This window comes from Caretta caretta, chromosome 2 (genome assembly GCF_965140235.1).
Source record: "Caretta caretta isolate rCarCar2 chromosome 2, rCarCar1.hap1, whole genome shotgun sequence".
In the NCBI taxonomy this organism is placed as follows: domain Eukaryota; kingdom Metazoa; phylum Chordata; order Testudines; family Cheloniidae; genus Caretta; species Caretta caretta.
The window spans coordinates 47,884,408-47,909,025 of NC_134207.1; the positions used below are offsets into that span (position 1 = coordinate 47,884,408).

The 24,618-nt window shown below is 38.2% G+C and overlaps 1 protein-coding gene across 4 annotated transcripts in view; it reads left to right on the plus strand.

Moving 5' to 3' along the window:
* MMP16 (matrix metallopeptidase 16) overlaps positions 1–22,974 on the plus strand; it is a 251,376-nt gene extending 228,402 nt beyond the window's left edge. For 3 of the 4 annotated variants that reach the window (XM_048841145.2, XM_048841148.2, XM_048841149.2), the window contains 3 exons: positions 1,036–1,186; positions 6,584–6,699; positions 11,229–22,974. In XM_048841145.2, coding sequence (XP_048697102.1) covers positions 1,036–1,186; positions 6,584–6,699; positions 11,229–11,563 — 602 coding nt within the window. In that variant the 3' untranslated portion in view covers positions 11,564–22,974. The remainder of the gene's footprint in view (positions 1–1,035; positions 1,187–6,583; positions 6,700–11,228) is intronic. The other variant, XM_048841146.2, reaches the window with a different exon arrangement.
* The last annotated feature ends 1,644 nt before the right edge of the window (positions 22,975–24,618 follow it).

Genomic DNA, 24,618 nt, shown 5'->3' on the forward strand with positions numbered 1-24,618 from the left:
GAAAATGCTCTAGCTAGAGGTAAAGTTTCAGAGGGAGCCAAAAAACTCAGAAGGGGCCTGACAAGGCAGGGAGAGGTGGCGGGGTTGTAGAAGTTGATCAGGAAAGAGAAATAAAGCTATCTGACAAAAAAGAAAAGGCAATTTTGTAGTGGAGGAAGTTAGTATCCTCCCTGGACCTTCTCCAGACTTCTATGACTTGGGAGAAGATTGAAAGGAAATAGATGCATGGAGGAAGCTGGAGTTGTAGACTGGTGGAAAAGATTGAATGGTGAGGAAAAGGAGCACAGATTATAATATTTTTAAAAGTGCTAATGTGTTTTAGGCACCCAAGTCACTTTCGTGCATCTGAAAATTTTTCTCAAAAGGTAAAATTTTCTTCCAATTTACTTCAGTGGCAAAACTCCCATTGAATTAAAGGGGGCCAGGATGTCCCCCAGAGTCTTTAGTGCCTCATTTCCTCTCTTTGCTTGCCCAATGGAAGAAAAGTGATAGATTTTATGTTCAAATATTTTCCTAAAATACTTTAAAAATGAACTAGTATATCATGTGTAAACATTTTAACTCTTTGTATCACAATAGAGCACATGGTAATAGGAGTATATGGTGTCTAGGAAAATCAGAATTTCTAGGGGTTATGCTTTTTTAAAAAAATATAAATTTTACTCTAAAATTCACCCAGCTGCCCTTGTGAAAAACAAATCTGTTGTGTAGTGTTGCTCTTGTAAAATGGATTACATTGCACCACCTCCCGAGGTGACTTCATTTTCAGTCTGAGTATGATTCTTATATGGATTGTCTGCACAATTTTCTGGGGTACTATTGAATAAAAAATGCTGTACAAATATAAGATGTCTGTCGGCCATACCTCATTTTATTTTGCAGTATCTTCACTAATAAAACATTTTCCAGTTGAATATATTTAGCAGAATCAGCATATTGCTTTATTCCTTTGAGTGTCTTTCTTATTTCCTTAGAGTATTTTAATTGTAATACTGAAAGCTCTGGAAGTTAACTTATATATCTGCTTTTGTTCAGGTAACCAGTTCTGGGTCTTCAAGGATACCACTCTCCAGCCAGGGTACCCTCATGATTTGATAACACTTGGAAGTGGAATTCCTCCCCATGGTATTGATTCAGCAATTTGGTGGGAGGACGTTGGGAAAACCTACTTCTTCAAAGGAGATAGGTTGGTAGAGGAATCCTAGAAGGAAGTTATTTGATTGATTAATGTCAGCCAAGACATATTTGTTGTTTCCTCATATTTCCCCAAAGAAACAATTTGATCCATTTAGACTATTAAATATGAAGTGTGGGTGAGATTCACCCCGGTACAGAGGGCCATCAACAAAACATATGCATTACTTAACGCCTATTGTGAGGACTTAAGTGGTGCCTTTACTTGTGCTATCCTTCTACAAAGGGCTGAGTTTCACTCTACATGTTTTCCTCTTCAGTGTCTGTAATTTATTTCACCAAAATGCTGGGGGGTTGGGGGTGGGACGGGGTTATTTGAAATCACTTCAATTTTGAGGCTTCTTTTCAGATTATTTTTCTCTGAGTTTTTATATTTTTCTTTGAATTTTCCAGGAGAAATTTTTGTTTTTGTATGAGCTCACTGAAATGTTGGGTCTCCTTTTTTGGTGGGCAAGCTTTTTTAAGAATCAGCAGGAAATTCAGAATTTCAACTAATTTAAACTTAAATATTCAAAGTAATGTAATTAAAATGTAATTTCAGTTTCTCAGTCATAGTTCTCTGATCTTCAATCTTAGCTTCCATTTTCCTCATGCTTCCCCCCCTTCATTTCTAATCCCTACCATGTAAGCAGGAAGGGCCTGATCCAAAGCCTGTTGAAGTTCATTAAAATGGCTTCTGTGCTACTGTTTAGAAATGAGGTTGGAAAGGGAAAAAAGTCAGAGAACTTCTTGAGCAGTTTAGGATCATGCTTTAATTGAATTACTGTTAAATAAATTTTACAGTCCCTTTACAGGAGGCGACATGTTCTTGTGGTTAATAAAGCACAGAACTGGGAGGTAGGAGATATGTGTTTTGTTCCAGATGTGAAACAGATTTGCTATGTGACTTTGGGCAGGTTATTTAACGACTCTGTGCCTGGCTTTTTACATCTATAAAATTAGGCTTAGAATATTTATCGAGAGGAGTAATTGTTTTGTGAAGCACTTTAAGTGATGTGACTTTGTAGACATACAACACATTACTATTATTAAAATTATATTTGTGTTTGTTGCTTTCTTTGAAGCATCTCGCTTCAAAAAACAAATTATTATAACTACTACTATTATTACTCTGTGTCATTTGGATTTCAGTATTTTAGGACATTAAAAGTGTTGTTGGGTATCTTAAGACATATGTTTTAATATGCTGTATAGCGTGTCAGTCATACTGCTGTTAACCATACTGGTGTTCTGTTTGTTTGTTTGTTTTGGTGGAACTAGGTTAACAGTATACTAAAGAACACCACAATTTTAAAAAAATATATAGATAATCTTCATATTTCTGGAGCATTCATGGGAAAGGACGCAGGCAACTGAACCAAATTTCTGGTGTTTGAAACATATGTTTTCTTTCAAACGTATTCCAAACAATCAGCCTCCACTGTGAACAAAACCAGTTCCACAATTTGCATCCTGTGACTGAGAAGATTTTTTATTTAAGCTTATTATCAGTCAATAGTTTTCTACCTGCATGTTTCTGGGAAAACATGTACATTAAGAGTCTTATGTGAGCTATACTTTCTTTCGGCTTTACTCAAAAGAGACATTACATAATAGATTTTCATGCATAGACAGCTAGTTCCAGTCAAGACCTTCCTAAAAATCCTGTTAGCAGTAACACAAACCAGAGAACTATCAAAGGAAACTTCTATTGATGGAGAAGTTTCTACTTAGAGCCATAACAAGCATAATGAGGCTCAGCAGGAAAGAAAATGCAGTACAGTATGTAAGGAGAAAATCAAAGAACATGAGCCTTGCAGAGATAATTGAGCTATTATAGGATATTGACCACCAGTGGGAATAAACCCATATCCCACTAAGCTTTTCAGTATGTATTGTTTATATCACAATTTTTTCTTAATGTAATGTTAGGGTTGAATTCTCCTGCTGGTTTTAATTATATATATAAGCCTGTTATAGTTTTGTTTCTGAACTAGGTACAACACAATATTGCTTCTTTTGTAGTATGATGTAGGAATGAAAAAACGGGCAAGAGGTTATACCAATGTCAAAATAGGAAGGTGTGTTTCTCCAAGTTATGTATTACAAGGAGCTCTAGGTTTTTGTCCTGACAGTAATATGTGGTGTATGTGCTGCATAAGAGAATCTAGACATAGTTTTAAAAGTCCCAAGACGGTGATATAAATAAAAGGTATGAAGGATGGTAGCTTATGAGGTCTTAAACATCAGCTATCAAATTTTTGACAACTTGAAGATTATTTTAAACCCAATTGTTAATAGAACATATGTACTAAAAAAAACATCTATAGAATAAGACATGTCCAAATTAACCTATGTGTGGGGAGACAGGGATTGCCATAAACAGGTATTCTTAAGTGAGCCAGGGAGATAAGGGAGATAGTGCTCCTGAATAATTGAATAAGAGAGCTAGGAGGAGAAAAAGCTTACAGCTCAATGATCTATTTCTTTTGTATTGGAATGCAACAGTGTCTGTTCAGATGATGACAGGCTCGCACCTTTTGACCCATGACCCTGTTTACAGTAACTCAGGTGTACAGTAACTCAGGTGTATTGTTTTTTTGCATTGTAAAGTTTAACTGTTTTTTCTTTTAAAAATCTTAACATTACTCGAAATGGCTGAATGCCTAAATAACCAGCATTATATAAAGTACGTTAGCAAATGTGCAGTTTTATTTTACCTTGTGCGTGTCTTTTCCCTTTTCGAATTCCATTAAGTGCACCCCCATAATTGCTAATCCACCATTCACTGAGGAGCCCCAGCCTGTCCTGTGTTATCAAGGCACCTGTAATTGGCACTGGTGGAGGGAGTCTGCCTATTGGAATTTGGGAAGTCTGGGTTTTCTTTCAGAGGTTCTGATTTTGTAAAAGAAAAAAACTTATTTTTAATTCCTGTTGGTGAAAAAAATCAAAATATTAAAATTTTAGAGAGCCACTGAGTATTGAGGAAGACCTGGACTGAACTATTCCTCACACTGTAGATAGATTCCCTGCTCCAATACAGACCTTAAGAGATAACTACAATCAACCCATACACAATGAGAGTTCCTAGCAATGTAGAAAAGTCAGCAATCACAGGGCTGCCAGGCCTACACCAGCTAGGTGCTCCAGCGGAACCTATTTTTGAAACCTATTTCAACCAGAGCACCTATTTTTGAAAGCTCAAGAGGACCGACCACCTATCTCAGACATCCTGGCAGGAAGGACAAGGAACCCAAGGAGGGGGAATACTAAAGAACAGAAGCAGTGAGAGAATTATGTAGTGAGGGAGGAGGAAGAAAAGCAGAGAGGACAACAAAGAATTCAGGGAAGAACAAGGAAAGATAAGCAAGAGGGGAAAAAAGAGGGTCAAGAAAAAATGAACATAGAATAAAGTGAAAAGGTCAGACAGCCAGTGATGATAGAAGGGAGGAGGGAGAGAATACAAAAAGGAAATTGCAATGTTAAACTCAGAGACACAGCAAGCCAAGGAAGAGAAAAGCAGATTGGTCAAAAAAAAATGGGGAAGAGAAAATGGAAAACTAAGGAATGCACCATTAAAATGGTGAAGGAAAAAAGGTTTGATGCACTTAATATTTTAGATGTGTGTTGATTATTTCTATATGTTGTTTCCCCTATTTATTATAGTGCTCTGAAGGATATCCAAAAGCTCTGTTAATATGAGGGGCAGAATGATGTTGCTAATGGGACTTGTTGGAGTCTGATTACTGGTGAATATGTAACTAGATTAAGGAATCAGGCTTTTAAAAATGTTTTATGACACAGTCAGAAAATTTATTTTTATGAACGCCAGTTATTTTCTTTTATAAGTTTTAAATTTGTCACCTTTTAATTTCACTGCCAAGTGAAAAAAAGCCTTACATTGAGAGTTTGAAAGAGCTCAGCCTGTTTAGTTATCAAAAAGAAGATTAAAAGGTGACTTGATGAGAGTGTATAAATACCTTCACAGGGAGAAAACACCAGGCACTAAAGGGCTCTTTAATTTAGCAGAGAAAGGCTTTACAAGAACCAATGGCTGGAAGCTGAAGCCAAACAAATTCAAATAAGAAATTATGTATATATTTTACCAGCGAGGGTATTAATCATGGGAACAAACTGCTAAGGAAAGTGGAGGGTTCTCTATTTCTTGATGTCTTTGAATCAAGACTGGATGCCTTTCTGGAAGATATGAAAAATGTATGGAAAGAATGTAATATTTAAATTATTCAAAAACATGGAATTTAAAAGAGAATCCTTTTTAATGTTTTTATTTAGTCAGTCTATAGAATTATATAGTTGGAATATAATACATTAAACTATATTTATATATATATAGGATGATTCTCTGTTAAACTGTAGGAACTTTGCATAAGATAATTTGATTTAGAAATAACAAGTTATGATCACTTACAAATGCTATAGTGTACTGAGCATGTGCAGTAAATCACTGAACTTTTCTTAATGATCATAGCATGCACAAAAGTGCCATGTTCCAAATGTTCAGGAGGGGATATTTGATCTTTTTCATAAACAGCAACTATTCAAAAGTAGGGAAGAGGAGTTCAGACCTGGGGATCCTACAGCAAGCTTTAATACATCCTAACAAGCTTAGATCTTTAAACAGAGGGAGGTCTACATAAAATAAGATGCCATTGTTGTTATGATATGATACAGTATTACCATGAAACCACATATTTTTATAACCAAAGATGCACACATACATTATTTTGTATTGCTGCCTCCAAACATACGCTGAATATTAACACTGCTCTGTCAGTGTAAATAAGATCAATTATTTATTCGTATTTCTCACAAGTTCAGATTGCCTTGAACTTGTGTGCTTCTGATTTCTACATTGAACTTTTTTCCTTCCGACCAAAGAGACACACAAAGTACGTAGCATTTTCTATTAATTTATTCATATTATATGATCATAGATTTAATGAAAGACTATTGTAGTGAATACACTAAAGAGTAGAGTTAAGCTTGCTGTGGGAGCTTTAACTCTGACTTCACTGGCTTTTGTATGATTAAGAATCAGTTGAAACACAATGTAGTTTTTTGCATATATTATATCTCTTTGTGTTGCTGTGAAGAGGCCCTAGGCACCAGAATTGCTCTGATCATAAATAAGGTGCATGTTGATTTAGTTGTCAAGCTGGAGAAGTCTTTTATCTTCGGTGTACATGCTTGAAACAGCTGTCCAATCAGCAAGCAGGATTACATTTCTTTGTTCCCGGGTAGTATTGCTAAACAGGAGAGCTCCGGTTGCCCCAGTTTCAGTTGTTAAACGCAGCACTTTGTTAGAAAGAAAACAGCATGCAATTAACATCTCAGCTATCTTTATAAATGCATATTTGGTTATCTATTTTTATTGTATTTTTTTATGTAGGTACTGGAGATACAGTGAAGAAATGAGGTCTATGGACCCTGGTTATCCCAAACCAATCACGATCTGGAAAGGTATCCCAGAATCTCCTCAGGGAGCCTTTGTCCACAAAGAAAATGGTATGCAAGCACTTTCCGAGCTTAGTCATTTCCGAACATCTGTTATCATGATGTAGAGATTTCTAGAAATTATTGGCTAATCAGGTTGGTGGGCTGGCTGACCTCTCATTATTTTGCAAACAGGGGATGTTTCATGCTGTGGAACTCATCTCTTCTTAAATCGTTGCATATAATTGTTTGATTAGTCTATTTTAAATCACAATGAGGGAGAGAAAAGATTCTTAATTTTTATGGAATAAGCTTTCATTTGGGTTTGGGGTATTCGTTTTGGTTTTGCAGGATTTTAGTACTTCATAAAATAAGTCTCTTATCCACATGCATCTGTTTGAATCTCCATGTTGTTAATGGTTCATATAGGATAAAAGCTTTTACATTCACTTTGCTGTACTGTAGTCCAGAACCAGGCTCTTTTGGTATGTGAATAGAAGTATCCTGAAGAATCTGTAAATCAAGGATGGCGTAAATGTATACAGCAGAGCTACAGCTCACAGAGACTTTGAAATTCAGCATGCCATGGTATTACCTGCACCAAGATGGAGTATCTCATCCTGCAACCCATAGTTTCTAACTGGCCGCACTTCCATATGAACGAGAGCAGCTGAAATCTGCTCCATTTTATGCAAATTAAGTGCTGCCCTCAGGCTAATGGCAATTTGCCAGCACAGCCCTCAGCTGCATGAAGTTAGATGTGTCCTTGATGTAAACAAAAATATGTGCTTGCAGTAACTTTTCATTGCTGCAAATATTCAAGTGTTACTACATGTGGGATTAATTTATTAGTGATGGAAGGTTGCGGTTTTTTGTTTGTTTGTTTTTTCAGACAGTGCACAAATTTCTTGCTATCTTATTTTCATTTCCCTTTAGTAGATAAATATAAAGCTTGCTTTCCTGGTGTAGTTCATTTCAGAGTCTTCATTTCTTCCTATAACTAGATGAACTAATTTGCTGGGGAAATATGCTAAATCACTTCCTTGCTTTGTCTCTGTTTCATCCATCAACAGAAACTCTCTCCTGATTCTGGCATTTGGCTAGATTTTTTTTGTTTTAAACAGGAAAGTAGGTCAGGCAGGATGACATTCTGCATATATCACACTCAATAGCTCGCTCTCTGTGTGTATACATATATACATAATGGGTTTAGTCTTTGCTCCCTTAAACAAATGATCATTTAGACTTGCTTCTTAATATTTGCTTATTTCATGGAACTATTATCATATTTTTTTCTGGATAGAGTAGACTCACCATCACATGTAAAGTGTCAGTGTTGTGCTCCGTGGATTATACATGTATCTCCTATTAGCAATGAAAGTTGTCTTCCCCTCACACACAGACAGATACGGTATGAAAGTGCTGCAGAGACAAAGCGCTTATCCCTGGAGCAGTGGGAGTTCTTTGAGTCACCCTGCGTCAAACCCTCTGCCCATCTCAAGAGTAGCACTGATGAACTTTCCCCTGGCATGCAACTGCCAGAAGAGCAGTGAAACATGGCATCAGTTCTTCAGGGAGGGGTAGGGAAAAAGAGGGAAAATAAGAGATGCTCAGGATTCTAGGAGAGCCTTAGAGGAGACCCGGAGGAAAGTCCCTGAAGACAGGATAACAGATATTTCTTTAAAGAGCATGATTACATTGGCGATTGCACATGGAGATAATGAAACTAGAAAAGATACAAAGAGAAAAACCACAGCTTAGTTTAAAAGAATTCTGATTACATTTTGCCCCAAACCATTTTCCTTCCACTGCTTAGATAAAGATTTGACATGAAATTTTACCAGATTGCTTTAGGGAGAAAACTTAGGAAGAATTTCTGCCACTTAACCCATATCATCTGAAAGAATTATCTTTTTTTATCCTCATTCTTTTAGTTTCTATTAAAAACGGAGTTGGGTTTGCTAGAGATGGCAGATGAGTGGCGCTAAATCCACTCCTCCAAAAAACTATACAAAACAACAACAATAAATTGAGTAGAATCACACCAAGATGGGGTGTGTAAAAGCTGGCAATCCCAGATCCTCTGCTGTTGCCAGCTCAGCACTTTGAATGTTTTCTGACTCATTTGATGATCTAGAAGCTCAGTAAGCCATGTGTGATGCTTGTGAAGCTTTCCCTGCTGCTTCTGCACTGTGGTCTTGTCTTCTAGTGCAGCAGCAGGAACCCTTATCAGGCAGGAGCAGACACGGCAAGCAGCAAACTTTCCTTCTCTGTTCCCACGTGGCCTGCATTCACAAGAACTGCTCAACCCCACGGAGTACATACAGTTGCTGCTCCTTCTGCCTCCTGTGCAACACAGCACCTCTGCCCCCAGAGATCCCTGCTGCATGGGTGAGGAGCCAGGCAGTAGCTGGAGAGAAGAGAGATTCAGAAGGATGGCAAAGAGTGGGGGCTGGATAGGTTCAAGCAATTAAGGACTGCAATTAAGGCCATGAGGACTGCAGCCAGTTAGTTTTCTGAGTGGTACATCTTTATTTTTCTGTTTAAGTTCTTTAGCCTTCTTGAGTAATAACTTTGCCAAGGCCTATAGCTTTGTCTGTCTTTGCAGACTGGTAGGTAGTATAAACTTGTCACCAGAATTTTCTGGAAGGGATATTAAACCTCAGGCATCAGGGCTTGAGCCATTCTCGATTAGAGATCAGGATGAGACCGAAAGTCAGGTCGGGGGGGGGGGGGCAGACTGTCGATAGGTGCATACTGCAGGGTTCTTACTCTTTCTTCTGAACCATCTGGTTCTGGGCACTGCCAGAGACAGGGTGCTAGATTGGATGCACCTAGGGTGTGACACAGCATGGCAATTCCTGAATCCCTGTGGTTTTATCCCCTCTCATTTGATCATGCAAGTCTATAAAGTTTGTTAATAACCATATTGTTTACCATTGCCAAAGGTGGAGTCTTATTAAGAGTCAACACGTGCAGTGCTTTTCAAAAAACACATTATTTTATGGAAGACATAAGTGTAGTTCCCTGTTGTAAACTATGGTTTAGACACCTGTAATTTTCCATTCGCTAATGAACACATTTGTTTGCTTCAAAGCTTAAACTACAGATTCCTTTCAGATCTTTTTAATCTATTGAAAATCTCACCGTTTGCAACTCAAATTTGATGGCACAGAATTAACAATAGTGATGTTTTATGCTTTGATCCAATGAGTGGAAGGCATTTCATGACCAAATGTCCTAACAGTTGTTTTGATATAGCTCACTATTTTTCTTTTTTTCAGCCAATCGTATACCTTTCTAGCTAGAGCTATAGATATGGAGATACTGATTCGCACATAGTCTTAGACAATAAAACTGAAGGGAACCATGTGCAATGTCAAATAATACTACTCAACTGTCTGCAGAATAATTAGAATTAAATAAATAGTGACTGCAAAAAGTTTTTTTTTAATTCCTCACATTGATAAATGTGCAGGTGGGAGGGAAAAAGGCTTTTGTGTGTAGTTCTGAATTGGAAAAGAACTAGACTAAAATGTCTTCTTCTGCACAAATGAAAGTGCCTGACCTTTGTTTGAGTAAGAGATTATTAATATTCTCTCTAATATCTGGTCCACTAATCTTTCCAGCAAGCATTATTAGTATGCCATTATTAGTATGACAAGTGATACCCAATCTGTCTTAGTGCTTGTAGTGGCCTTTAGCACTGTAGGAAAGAACATGAGGCTTATCAAGTAAAGCTCAGGAAACCTCCAACTGTATGCATTCAGGTCATAAACAATAGGAGGAAGTGCACCCATTGTGGTTTGTTTCATGCCAGATCAATGCCATTTTTCAGCTGAGATAGCAACATAATTTAGGTTTTTGGGAGGATACTAGGATTTCTTCATGTAGGTATATTTCATAATTTATATCGGATTGCATCTGAATGATCAAATACCAGTTCCCTGCAGAAAATGTGAAGCTGGGTACACCTGTTCTCTCTTGGTAAGGCTGCTGTTCGTTCATATAGTGTTTCCTCCATCTGAAGAACAGCAGCAAGGTAAAATGGCATTGAAGAGAATCAGTTCTCATTTCAGCCTGGTCTAGCACAGAGTTGGAATTCATTTAAACTGATCTCCCATCCTGAGAGGGACTCTGACTCCTTGAACTGTTGGGACTCAGCCCTGGCACTGTGGTATAATTCTAATTGTGGTCAAATATTCAATTAACGGATGACTCGTTCGGCCCCTAAATTCCTCAATTCTTTTTCTCTAGCATTTCTTCACAGTCACATTATTAGACTAAGACTAGATCCGAGTTTATTCATATGGGAAACTCGAGGTTTAAGGTTTTTTTAAAGACAAGAAGGAAGTGAAGTTCTGCCTTGGAGGCTAGTTTGGACAAGAGCTTTCTTAGGAGCCATATACTTAGTGCCAAGAAGATCTGAAAGTTTCCTACCCTGGTCTGCACCTGAATAACCTATATTACTTTAACTTTATAGATTCCTGTGCTCAGAAAATAGCTCAGTGTCATTTGGTGAATATTGGAGGCTGTTTAACTTCAGTCTTTATAAGCAGATTGTCGACATGACCATGAATAACTGCACTTTTGTTTCCCAGGCTTCACATATTTCTACAAAGGAAAGGAGTATTGGAAATTCAATAACCAGATGCTCAGGGTGGAACCTGGATATCCCAGATCCATCCTCAAGGATTTTATGGGTTGTGATGGACCAACAGACCGGGACAAAGACCGACACAGCCCTCAAGATGACGTGGACATTGTCATCAAACTGGACAACACAGCCAGCACTGTGAAAGCCATAGCCATTGTCATTCCCTGCATCCTGGCCTTGTGCCTCCTTGTCTTGGTTTACACTGTGTTCCAGTTCAAGAGGAAAGGAACACCCCGTCACATACTGTACTGCAAACGCTCTATGCAAGAGTGGGTGTGATGTAGGGGGTTTTTTGTCTCCCAGGAGTTTGTGGTAACTTGAGATTCAACATAAGAGCTGTTGTGTGGTTTCCTAGCTAGGAGCAGGAATCTGTCAGCCTGAATCAGAGCTGATCTTTAAAACCCAGGGGGTTGCCTGTCCTGCACATGAGTGGGGATTCACTCTACTGGGAAGCTTCCATGATAGACAGTATCTGCCGTTTCTTCAGTCCTTTGTCTTTCTTTGTCATTCAGTTCCAGGCCTTTCCTCTGCACGCTCAATACCCAATAAACTATCAGGATTAACGAACGAAGAGGAAAAAAGAAAAGAAAAACCCAATGTTTCTACTGTTTTTCCCCTAAAGCCTGTTCCCCTTTGAAAATAATTTTGCTGAAAGTAAACGTTTTGTTTTGTTTTTAATTAAAAACAACACAACAACCCACATTGAACTTTCAGGAAAGTGTGAAGACCCAAACAGCTTTGTCTCCAAAGAGGATTGCTTTCTGTCTGCAATGGATATAGTTGTATACTCCTACACACGATCTTTGTCAAGTGGGAGACCAGGATGACATGCAGGACTTCAGACTGTTCGGACAGCCATTTTCCAACAAACAAGGGGCCAAAATATCTGCAATATAGTAACAGCCTTAATGATACATTCATTTTGTGTTTTATACAGCTGTTCTGAGCTACGTCCTCAATGTTTTAACACATTTATATTCATTACTATATTTCAAATGGAACCTTTTTATTGTTTCTTTCTTTTGTTGATTTTCCTGCATCAATTTTTTTCCCAAGCTGTACCAGGCCAACTGCCCCAGGCCTTTCATAGGTCTGTCAGGAACACTCATTCCAAAGCATAGCGAAAAAAGCATGTTTCTGAAGTGGATTGCAATGAACTAAAGTGACAGTCATGTTATAGAGAAAATTGACACTAGCATTACATTGGTGTAACCCTTTGAGAACTATAGGATTAGCTTTTAGAGTCTGAAGGATGCTAATCTTGGTTGCCATGGAAGTATAGAACTGCAGAAGCGGTATGTGGAAATACAGGTTAATGAAATTCAGGTTTTTAAAACAGATATCCTGTAAGTGTAAGTAAGGGCTTTTAATTACTTGCATTATTGATAAAAAGCATTTATAACAAATGAACAGAAACAAAAATATATTTGCCAGCTACTTTCTGGTTCAATAAATACTTATTTTAATAACTTGTAGCACTCACATAGGATTTTTTGAACTGGCTATAGTTTTACTGCTTAGCCTTTTATCTTAGACATATTGAATTTCTGTTTTAAACTATGTTGCATGATAATTCAATTTGCCTTGGAACATGAATACATGAAGATAGTGTTACAGTTTGAAAGGAAAGTTAAAATGATGACTCTGATGTTGCATGAATATCGGGTGAATTACCTATTGCATGTTTAACATAGTTCTCAAAGGGTTAGTCAGATCTCTGGCATTTAGCTGTACATTAAATCACTGACAGAGCCAAGGGACCACCAAAGCATTTTGTCATTGTGTGTAATTTGTGCTAACAGCAGTATTGTCATCTTCATGTGACCTGCAGAGCAGGTTTGTATCAATATTTTTTTCCTAGAGAAAAGTCAGTAACTGACAGACCTCTTTATTGATTTTAGGAGCTGCTTCTTGCAGTGATAGGCTTTACAGTCATTGGGCTGTGAACTTATTAGAGATGGTCAGAATGAATGCACCCCATGAGTCAAGACACCTGGCTTTGTATGAAAGCCAGGATTTGAGGGGAGTCGCTTTTGAAATAATGAACAGCTTGCCTTGAATTCGATTATTGATCTGTTGACTGTCATTACCAAGTTAAACATTGTCTTCTGTGAAAAGCTTCACTGTCTGAATTTCCTTAAATTGCACTGTCCTATGTCTTCGCTCTTTGACCTTTAACTTGCAAACTGGCACAAACTGAAGATAATCTGGTGTTGCTAATCAGTTTGGATTAGTTTTTGTTTTTAAATGGCCTGATATTCATTATCCAAGATTACAGAAAAGCATTGAAGTGTTTTCTTAGGAAAGAAGTGACAGCAACAAAAAATTTTATGGTAGATCTGTAGATGGGCATTTTGCTATGTATACGTGCACACTCTAAAAATGAACTACAGTAGAAGTGAATTTTTATTTAACTTGAATACAATTTTCAATATAAAATTAGTAATTTCTACAAATAACTAGTTATTGGTGACAAAGTTATGAGAAAAGTACTTAAATACTTGAAACAGCCAGCATTGGCTTTTACATAAAACAAGATTTTTATACTAGATTCAACAGATTTCTTACTGATTTCCTAATATACATTACTGGATCATTTTTTAGAGAGTGTAGGTATATATATACATATAAATATATTATGATGATTATTATGATTATTTTGGTAATGGATAGCTTGACTGCCTTGAATTTATATTTGTATTGAGCCTAGCATGAAAAATTAGTATGCTTTTATGTTCAATTACATGATTTGATTTTGATTTGAAGACTTATTTTATGATCACGTGTGGCATGCTATAAAGCATCGCAAACTGTTATTTCTTAGAACACAAACAGAAATATATATACGTACGGCTAACAAAAAAGAACAGTTAGAAAAAAAGGTATAGTTTTACAGCAAATATGCAATGCAGATGGCATTTTGGAGATGTTTTGTAGAGGTACTGTATGGTAGAAGTGCACCAGTATCAGCCCATAGCATTTCTTCAGTAGATTCATTTCAGCTGTTGCTGAAAATGTAAAGAGTGAATTCACAACTACAGAGCATAGGATAATATTTACTACACATCAGCTCATTTAGGGAATTCAAAATACTATGCCTGCCTGTCATTTTTTTTTAATCCACGGGGTGACTTTTGTTGTCCACAAACAACTGTAAATTATGTTCTGCAACAGATAGAACAAAAGGACTCATGTTTTTGTTCTGATTTTGTCCCTTGGATAGTTGGTGGAAACCACTGACAAAATTATTTAACCTGCAGTTGATTTTCCTCTGCAACAAGAGAACCAGACAATTTGATATTATCCTTAAAACAGAACAGCATCTCATCGGTTTTCTTACTCACTTAACTATTTCACTTCATTTTCAAAGTCTCTCTCATGGCAGCTTTGACTTTTTGTGCAACTATTTCCCTGAGAATAATGAAGTGCTCAGCATGTTGACTGTTGTTCATTGATAAGGTAACAAAAAATGTTTGTATTTGGAGAATTTAACTTACAGTAATTACGCTGGAAGGTAAGTGTGATAATCTAGTGCTTGATATATGGTACATCATAGATACATGAATGCATAATAACTTGATTCTTAATCTATTTTCTTTTAGGTAAAAGTACACATATATTATATACAGAGAGAGGAAGAATAAAAAGAGTGTTGTATGGCATGTTCATGCCGTGCAGGTTAAGTTTGTGTCAGCATTTCTATGATTATGCGTTTCTATTTTCAATAGGTTATAACACAGCCATTAACATTTGCTTCAGGCTGAAAGATCTAGGAGCAGTTTATGTTCAGTCTAATTTCAAAAATGTATATTTGGTTGCTTTTAAATTATAGGAGTTCAAAATAAATGAGGTATTTTCCCAGGTTTAGTTTTGAACTCATATAAATCAAAAACACCTTATGATTTAAGAAAATGAAATTTGATAAACAGTTATTCCTCAGTAGAGTCTAATAATTGTTGGTGTCAACAAAGAATAGAATAAAACAGATCAACTATGTTTTGAACGTTTGGTTTCTGCTCATGTGCAGTAACTTTTTTCCTACTGTTTTTAATAATCCCATATTAGTATTGTCACAATCTACACTGTGAATATATACAATACTAAATATGGATTTCATCAGCCTCTTAAAATCTGGCAAGCTGATTATACAGATTTAGTGTAAGTCAAGAATAACAAAAAGCTATTTCCTATAGACAGAAAAACATTTAAATTAAATTTTATCAGAAAATAAATTTAACAGAATATGTATTTGTATATTTACTTGATAGGTTGAAATGGAGAGACTCAGATGGCTCCAGATGAGCCCTGTCAAATCCCCTGAATAAATGTAATACACATATTTTAACATCCTGTAAACGATTTTTCTTTTTCTTTTCTTTTTTTGGGAGTTGAGTTGGGGAGTAGGTTAAAAAAAAGATTAAGATTGTGAAACACTGATGAAAGCCAGGAAATTTCAAAATGGAGGACCAAACTTCTCTTGTCCCACAGCAGTATGTGTGTGGATCCCTTCCACCACCCGCCCATCCCAGAACCCCTGACATTATAATACTGTGGGTTAAGAATAGAGTGTAAGACTTAACTCGGAATTCCTTGGCTTTTGTTGGCTTATGATGCAGTCCTGATGTTAGTTAAATGCAGCTTTTGGTACTTAGTTAAATATATGGAATCAAATTCTGGCTTGTTGGTAGGAAAAAGTGCATAGAGCAGAAAAATAGGTGTGCCTATAAACAGTGGAACGTTACACTCTCATTCTAGCTTTTCACATTTGTATTATTGGTGGGGGCATGGCTTGAAAAGACACATAATCAAATAGTGAAGATCAAACAGAGCATGTTCCATTAATTATGTATTAAAGCAAGTAGGGACCCAAACTACCACACATATTCATAGAAGCACAAGTTGGAACCATGCAAAGAGGAACAGACTGAAGCACAAGGAAACAGCTTCCAGGATTCTTGTTTTGTTGTGGGTCCTATCTCCCATTCAAAGTCAGGCTCGACCCATCTGCTAGTTTGGCAGTGGCTCTAGAGGTGGAGGAAGCTATGCACAGCCAGAACCGCCTCAGTCATACAGGCAGTAGGAGAGGGGAAGGAGACAAGGCTGGGATCAGTATCTGCCTTTTATCTGTGCTTGTGGCCCTGTCTGCCTTTTGGCTGCTGTGCTTCCAGCCCCTTGAATGAATGATTGCAGCACCACAGTCACCATAGAATGGCACCTTCATCAGTGGAAGGTGCAAATGACCACCTGTCTAGTTGGGTGTTGAACTGTGCTGTAAAGCAAATAGTCCCTCTGTGTGTACTAAAGAACTGATAGAGCACAGATAGTGTAGTGATAAAAGCATGACTGACACCTCACTGTTGTAACACTCAACACTATTCGTTCATAGCACGCTGATTGTGGGGCCAAAATAGTGGTTATGTTATTTTGAGGTGAGGCTGATTACATGGAGCCATGTCAGGGGCAAAAACACAGCCAAAGTACCTCATATATACATAAAAGTAACAACCTCCGTATGCCCATGAAAGTCATCACAGTATCCCTCAAAGTTCTCATGACAAAATACCGTGGCAGTACATGATCATGCTCCTATTTCTCTAATCCACTCTTGTGCTTTGCCTACCAGCTGGCACAAAGAAACTGAGCTCATATAACAGTCATAATCAGCTTATCACCATCATAGACTGCAATGGCTGATCCCATGCAACAGCTGACCCTGGGGCCATCTAGTATCATACAATGTAGATTCCATATGGCACAATGTTATTTTATAGATGAATATGTAGAAGGAATAGCTCACTAATAAATAGGGTTCCAGATGTTTGAGTAACATTAAAACATGATCATTGCAAGTAGATGTTGTTCCAAAGTATTGATTAACACTATGCTAACCAAGGATACATGATATAAAATTCTTGTTTTCCTAACGTAGATAAGCTGTAGCATATCAGCCACCAATTGTCTTCATTTCATCAATGTTTATGTGTGCATTCACAGATGCTATGTATACTATATATCTCATCCCATAGTATATGACATATACAGTGTGTAGACGTGGTTGTAGACACCACTGTACACTGCTGTAATGTGTAGACAGTCAAGGGAATGCTACAGAATAATGAAACCTGTGCAAGTGATAGCTGCAGAAACACAGATGACATCCTAAAGAAAAAGCTATCCACAGTTCTCTATGTATGCACTATAGTGTGAATTGCCATCACAGCAAAAACCCATACATGATAAGTGTTACACAGTGTAGCCATTATTGATGATATACATCAGCCTTGCAGTCAGGCAGCATGAACTCATAAACCTATGCAGAATGACAGCATTCACAAACTATTATCATGGTGAGTGATCCATATTCACTGTGAAGCCCTGATTAGTCAACAATGACCCTAAACCCATTGAACCAGATGTCCCCATCAAACCACATACCACCTCCTTCATAATTGCTGCCCCATTCAGTCACCTGCAGTGGCGCATGGTCGCACACCAGCCAGTCTCTGTTTTTTCCCATATTCAGGGACAAACCTGAATTCACAATCTTAGTCACCTAGTCACCTCTCGCTGTTACAATAGTGCACAGTGATCAGTTGCCATATTTCATCATGTGATACAAGTGCAGACATAGTGATCGTGCTGAATCCATGACATGCCTCAAATGGTATGTTCATCAACATCCTTCTTCACATGTGGTTTACACAATACAGTTGTCAGTTACGGTTCCCTTTTGTTTCAACATGATGCCAAGGTCAGATAGTCACATAACAATTCTATACACAACTGGTCATTCACCCTCACCAGTATAAACCCACATTTATCAGTGACTTGGGTGAAGCACTTCATCTTTCACTCAGCAGGCAAAGCATAATGTATCCCTGCAAATTAGTACCATTCCCATAATGGTTAAGCACTTGCAAGCATTGGGGTGTGAAGTCATATAATAACAATTTTCTGCTTGTATTATCATTCCAGTGTGCTCACATAATGCAGCTCTTGTCCTGATGAGGCGCATTTGCCTATACTCCCATAAACCACGAGTTAGTATCCATGTGATGAACTGACAGTCACCCTAAAAACATACGTGCATGTCAAGCTAATTACTGTGCTATATGAACAAATTATGAATCCACTACTGCCATTACTATGCTCAGGTATGAGCTGTGGTAGAATAGTCAGCAATATAAAGTGATTGCTGATAGTGCTCTGAGTTTTCCAGTGTGTACCATTACATGAGATTTGGGCATATCCCAGCAAGCAGTATTATAGGACCGCATATCCTGACTAATAACTAGACAATCCCAAATCTATGCATGTGGTGAATCTGAATGCAAACGGTTATGCCCAGCATATGTGCTCTTCTTGGATACTGGCATAAGAACAGTGGATGCTCTTCTCGATTACATATTGGCACCACCAATAGATTTGATTCCCTTTTTGTCAGCTGTCTGGAGGTATACGTGGATAAATGCTTTCAGAGGAAGAATCTCTCGACGAGATACATTCAGTAGGCATTGCCAACAGCTGGTAGTGCTGCTGTGTTGCCATGATCATCTGCCGTTTTAACTGATCTTGTCAAACTCTGATATTCACTGCTACGTATGATACAGATTCTGGTTTTTATCAACATACCTGCCAGCTAACTACTGTATGCAGGTAAACAATTGCTACCAAATTATGACATGGCCATGTGCCAAAAGCTAGATGATACCCCTAGTATAACTCTACATGGCCATGTCCTGTCAGAGTTCATTGCTTGTCAATATCCATGGTGATCTGAAATATCAGACGGATATGAAGTTATACCCATGCAACCATCATCCTCATGTTGAGCATGCATGTTTAGTTAGGAAAGGAATCCAGTACTCAACAAGCCTGTAATGGTGTCAATCAGTTATACATCATTTACATTCATTCTTCATCTTTTCCTCTATATAATACATTTGATAAAACATCTTCTATTAACTAAGTGTCTATCACCCATTTACTACCATCTTTAGTGCATAGTTTTAGTGCCATGAGGCTATCTCCTCTCAATTCACCATTTACACATCTGAGTCGTAATGTAACTCAGTATTTCTGTTTTACTGTGTAAGGATGAAAACCATCGCATTGGATTATATCTGTGTCCGTGGTCTTTCACATTGCACAAGATACATGGGCTCTCACCTTCTTTGTATATGTTGGCTTTGCCAGAGGCATTCCTTGGCTCACAGTGAGGACAAATGCTGTTACCCAGCACCACCCACTTACATCTCTCATAAAGGAAATAATTAAAATTATTCATGAGGAGTTCCTTCCACCACTGCCAGTAACCACAGTTGAGTCAACCTCCTGATTAAAGGTTACTGAGAGATATAACAGTATATGCATAGGCACCTGACCACTGTTCATCTCAAGGAGGAGATACCAATAACAAACGAGAACAGGTCAGTCTCTATACCCACACCTGAAAGCAGTTTCACTGGAATAGAGGAGACCTAGGATTCTAGGTGCAGCCAGAATTGCCTTCAACCAGTCTCAGTAACCTTACTCCAAAAAGAATAGGCTAGAGAAAATGTGATAGAGAGATAATCAGTGTCAAAGGTTTCTTGTGCAAGGGCCTAGTGATGGCTTGTCTTAGTGACACTGGAACCCTGCCCTCTCAATCAGTAAAACCAAGTGAAAACCTACTGGAGATAACATAGCTTTCATCTTTCCTCATAGATATGGTAAAACCACTCTGAATCCAATCCAATTTGTCACAGTGAAAAGTACTCAACTCTATTTTCAGATGATGGCATTCTAGATTCACTTGCGTTTTCTGCCATGTGAAGAGCTCCACTGGATAAGACTTCTCAGATGTTATGATGGAAGAGAAGAAACACTTCTTTGCCTCCATGACAGCCACAGCGTATGATATGTTTCGGTGATAGGTAGAAGCATGGCTACAATTACTGGATGAATTGCTTGTTTCTCCATGTATGCTGATGCACGCCTCTGATCCATCATTTCTCTTCATTGTGAGTTTCCTACTGAAAAGGGTGGTGCCTAATGCTCTCCACTTTAGCTAGACTAGCAAGCAGTAACAAGTGAACTATGCGGACTGGGAGCAGGTGTTAAAATGTTGTCCATGTCTCATTGGTCACTCTGACACAGACACCCAGAGTTGCAATCAGTCACAAGGAAATCCACCCCTTTTGTGTCTATTGCTGATGTGATGGTGGCTACTATTATTTGAGTCATTCCACGTGCATACTTGAGGCATTTTGTGCACACCTTTCACTAAAATGACGTTAGACAACATCAACATCTTTTACACATCTAATTTTAGTATTTCAATCTTTCTTATCCACAGGGTTGATTTGCTGCATCCATATATTCACATGGACAGTCAAGTTTCCGGGGATTCAGGCATGATTTTTAAAGTCTCCCTCAACCATTGCCCATTGCTTCTTTCCTAAACTGTGGATAAAAATGTTTGCACAGCCTGCAGTAAGCATCACAAACTGCTTGCTCAGGTTATCATGTCTGGTTTTGTACATCTTTTGTGAATGGTGTTACAGCGGTAGTGTATTATCTTGGTGTCAGCCCATGTGCATTGTCCACACGTGTTCATGCTGTGATGGCTGAGCTGTCCAGGAGGCTGTATTTCAACAGTGCTAGCATTGTTCTGCACATACGCCCATCATTTCTATCATGCTACCAATACTTGGCAGCTGCAAACATTGTGATTTAACGTTTTCTCCTTCTAATGTTATTTTTCTTCTTGAGAGTAGGTAATCTACAGTTATACTATTGAGTTGTTGGGGTATTTTATTTCCGACACCTCAGTTCATTCACACATATCCACCAGCCTTGTATCATAATTTATTGAGCCAACATTATTAAATAGTGGGACCCTTTCCTAAGCATTGTGTTACTATCTTGTTTCCAATCTCCACTAACTCATACCTATTCATAGCACATTTATGCACAGGTCTCTGTAACATATGCTACCATGCACAGGGTTTAAAACCCTGGAAGTGTAAATTATGGCTTTCAGGGAGAGTCACGTGTTTGGACATTGTAGGTCTGTTGTGTGAGAGAGATGTGCTTGTTCACACAGAAGCCATTGCCGAGTGGTGCGAGGGGGATGTCTGCTCCTTGCCAGGTCTGTGGTTAGTGCTGTCAGTTGCTAAAGCATCTGATTCTGGGGCTGTTTTCCCTAGTATGTTGGCAAGCATACACTGATCAGGGTCCATTGTATCTGATGCGTCACACAGATCTTGTTTCAACTGTTCTTTCTCCTGAATGCCGTGCATCCTGCTTACTCTCCGTGCTTTGTGCCCTAGTAGCTGCAATAACTTAACTGCTGCTTCGGTTCGAGTGATTCTATGTTGGTTCTGATCTCAGTAGCCTTTTCAGATTTCCATCTAAATACCACTTCTTCCTGCCATTAGCTGTTCTCTATACTTGCTGTAGAAACTGATTTGGTCCCAATATGTGATGAAGTGCATATTACAACTTAGTGGCCCTTTCCACATTGCTGTGTGCTCGCTTTACTCCACCTTTGAGATAGAATACGATGTATGAATGGGGTTTTCATGTGCATTCATGGCATTTGGTGCAATACTTAGGCTTAGACTATGTTAGATGGGTTTTTAGGCGTGACATAATCCACATTTGGACAAACCAAAACTCTTTTCAAGCTTTGCACCCTGAACCACATACTGCAACTGGTCATGTGACTTTAGATAGCCCTACAAATAAGCCAGAATATAGGTGTAACGATCTCAGTGTGTGCTGCGCATTTTCCCACCTTATTCTGGTTTTGCTGCATAGCCCCACATGCATCTCATGCCAGAGTTTTGCTCATTATGTTCTGTATTGGCAACAAAATAACTGGAGCATTTTTACTTGCTTTCTCTAACTAACTTTCTTTTCATGATTGTTATTTTATTTTATTCTATTGCTCACACAGCATTCTATACCGTAATCTTTTTATAACGGACATATGTTATTCTTTCAGGTAGCGTCTACTGACAAACACAGAGTTTGTGTGCAAATGCAAGGCTGACTCAATGGTGCTAAAGTGTATTATGTCTGTCAGATATAATCAGGCAAAATTTTGTGGTGCTTAGACTGATTTTTTCATTGATTTTATTGATCAATACATTGGACAGTGTTTTATTATACACAAGTTGTTCTTTATTAGTAAATCAAGGCCTCATTGTGCATTGTTAAATAAAATGGGTGAATTACTCTATGTAACAGCTCACCAAGCTATTATCTCTTTAACTCCTTGTAACATTGCATCATTAAAGGTCAAGGGGTCATGATATTAATCTCATTGCTGTAGACCATTAACATAACTGAACATTTTCAACAAAGTACTTATGTTTACAACACTATAACCCTTTGACTGCTGCGGCAACCTTTAACCACAAAAAAAGTCACATGCTAGAATCATTATGGTTCTTGCCATGGCAATCAAAGAGTTAAGGGCTGTGCAGTGATTTGTTTTATATTTATTAATTTATATTTATTTTTGTTTTCATTTGAGGAGGGGGGGTTTGGGGTGGGGCAGTTCTTGTCTGCTGTAAGTGTCTTAACCAAGGGAAGGGTTAAAATGGCTTTTTATACTATTGCATCTTATGTACTTACCATTGTTTCATTGTGTTGTAATTAAAAAAAAATCTGTCAATAAATAAGAGAACAGGAAAAAAGAAGTTTCGTAAAGGCATTGTGGTTTTACTCAGTGTGTATAATTACTGCCATTTTCTAAGCTCCTCTTGTGTCAGGAGATATTGAGCCTTCCCCAATTCATACAGCAGAAAGATCTCAGTATTGCACCGGATGAGATGTGTGTGCATTCAAAAACATTCACTGTGGAAAGCAGGAACATATCAAAAACAAATTAGAAATAACATGAAGGTGCTTTGGTGCTTTTGCAGCATGACATGCCTGACAATCATAGACAGAGCTTTCTTGGGGGCTGGTCCAAGACTCTAAAGCAAACTGCCTCCAGAGCTCTGAACTATCTCAGACCTTTGCATTTGCTAGTATATAAACATAAGCATCATAACAAGAAATCCAACTATGAATTTCCACCTGCAGAGAGGGGAAGAGAGAGAGAGAAGGAAGAACCATATGTGACAGCTGCTAGGCCTGTCGCTCAGTACACGACTGGAAGGCACAAAAATGCTGCAGTTATGGATCCAGCATAAGAATTAGACTAGACTAGGCTAGAAGAGAGAGGAAAGCTTCACTGGTGGTCTGGGAACAGTTTGACAAGTAAAACATCAAAGTCATAAGAACATAAAAATGGCCATACTGGGTCAGACCAAAGATCCATCCAGCCCAGTATCCCGTCTACCAACAGTGGCCAATGCCAGGTGCCCCAGAGGGAGTGAACCTAACAGGTAATGATCTAGTGATCTCTCTCTCTCCTGCCATCCATCTCCACCCTCTGACAAACAGAGGCTGGGGACACCATTCTACCCATCCTGGCTAGTAGCCACTAATGGACTTAGCCTCCATGAATTTATCCAGTTCTCTTTTCAACCCTGTTATAGTCCTAACCTTCACAACCTCCTCAGGCAAGGAGTTCCAAAGGTTGACTGTGAGCTGTGTGAAGAAGAACTTCCTTTTGTTTGTTTTAAACCTGCTACCCATTAATTTCATTTGGTGGCCCCTCGTTCTTATATTATGGGAACAAGTAAATAACTTTTCCTTATTCACTTTCTCCACACCACTTATGACTTTATATACCTCTATCATATCCCCCCTTAGTCTCCTCTTCTCCAAGCTGAAAAGTCCTAGCCTCTTTAATCTTTCCTAATATGGGACCTGTTCCAAACCCCTAATCATTTTAGTTACCCTTTTCTGAACCTTTTCTAATGCCAGTATATATTTTTTTGAGATGAGGGGACCACATCTGTACGCAATATTCAAGATGTGGGCATACCATGGATTTATATAAGGGCAATAAGATACCCTCCATCTTATTCTCGATCCCTTTTTTGATGATTCCTAACATCCCGTTTGCTTTTTTGACTGCCACTGCACACTGCGTGGACGTCTTCAGAGAACTATCCATAATGACTCCAAGATCTTTCTCTTGATTAGTTGTAGCTAAATTAGCCCCCATCATATTATGTATAGTTGGGGTTATTTTTTCCAATGTGCATTACTTTACATTTATCCACATTAAATTTCATTTGCCGTTTTGTTGCCCAATCACTTAGTTTTGTGAGATCTTTTTGAAGTTCTTCACCATCTGCTTTGGTCTTAACTATCCTGAGCAGTTTAGTATCATCTGCAAACTTTGCCACCTCACCCTTTCTCCAGATCATTTATGAATAAATTGAATA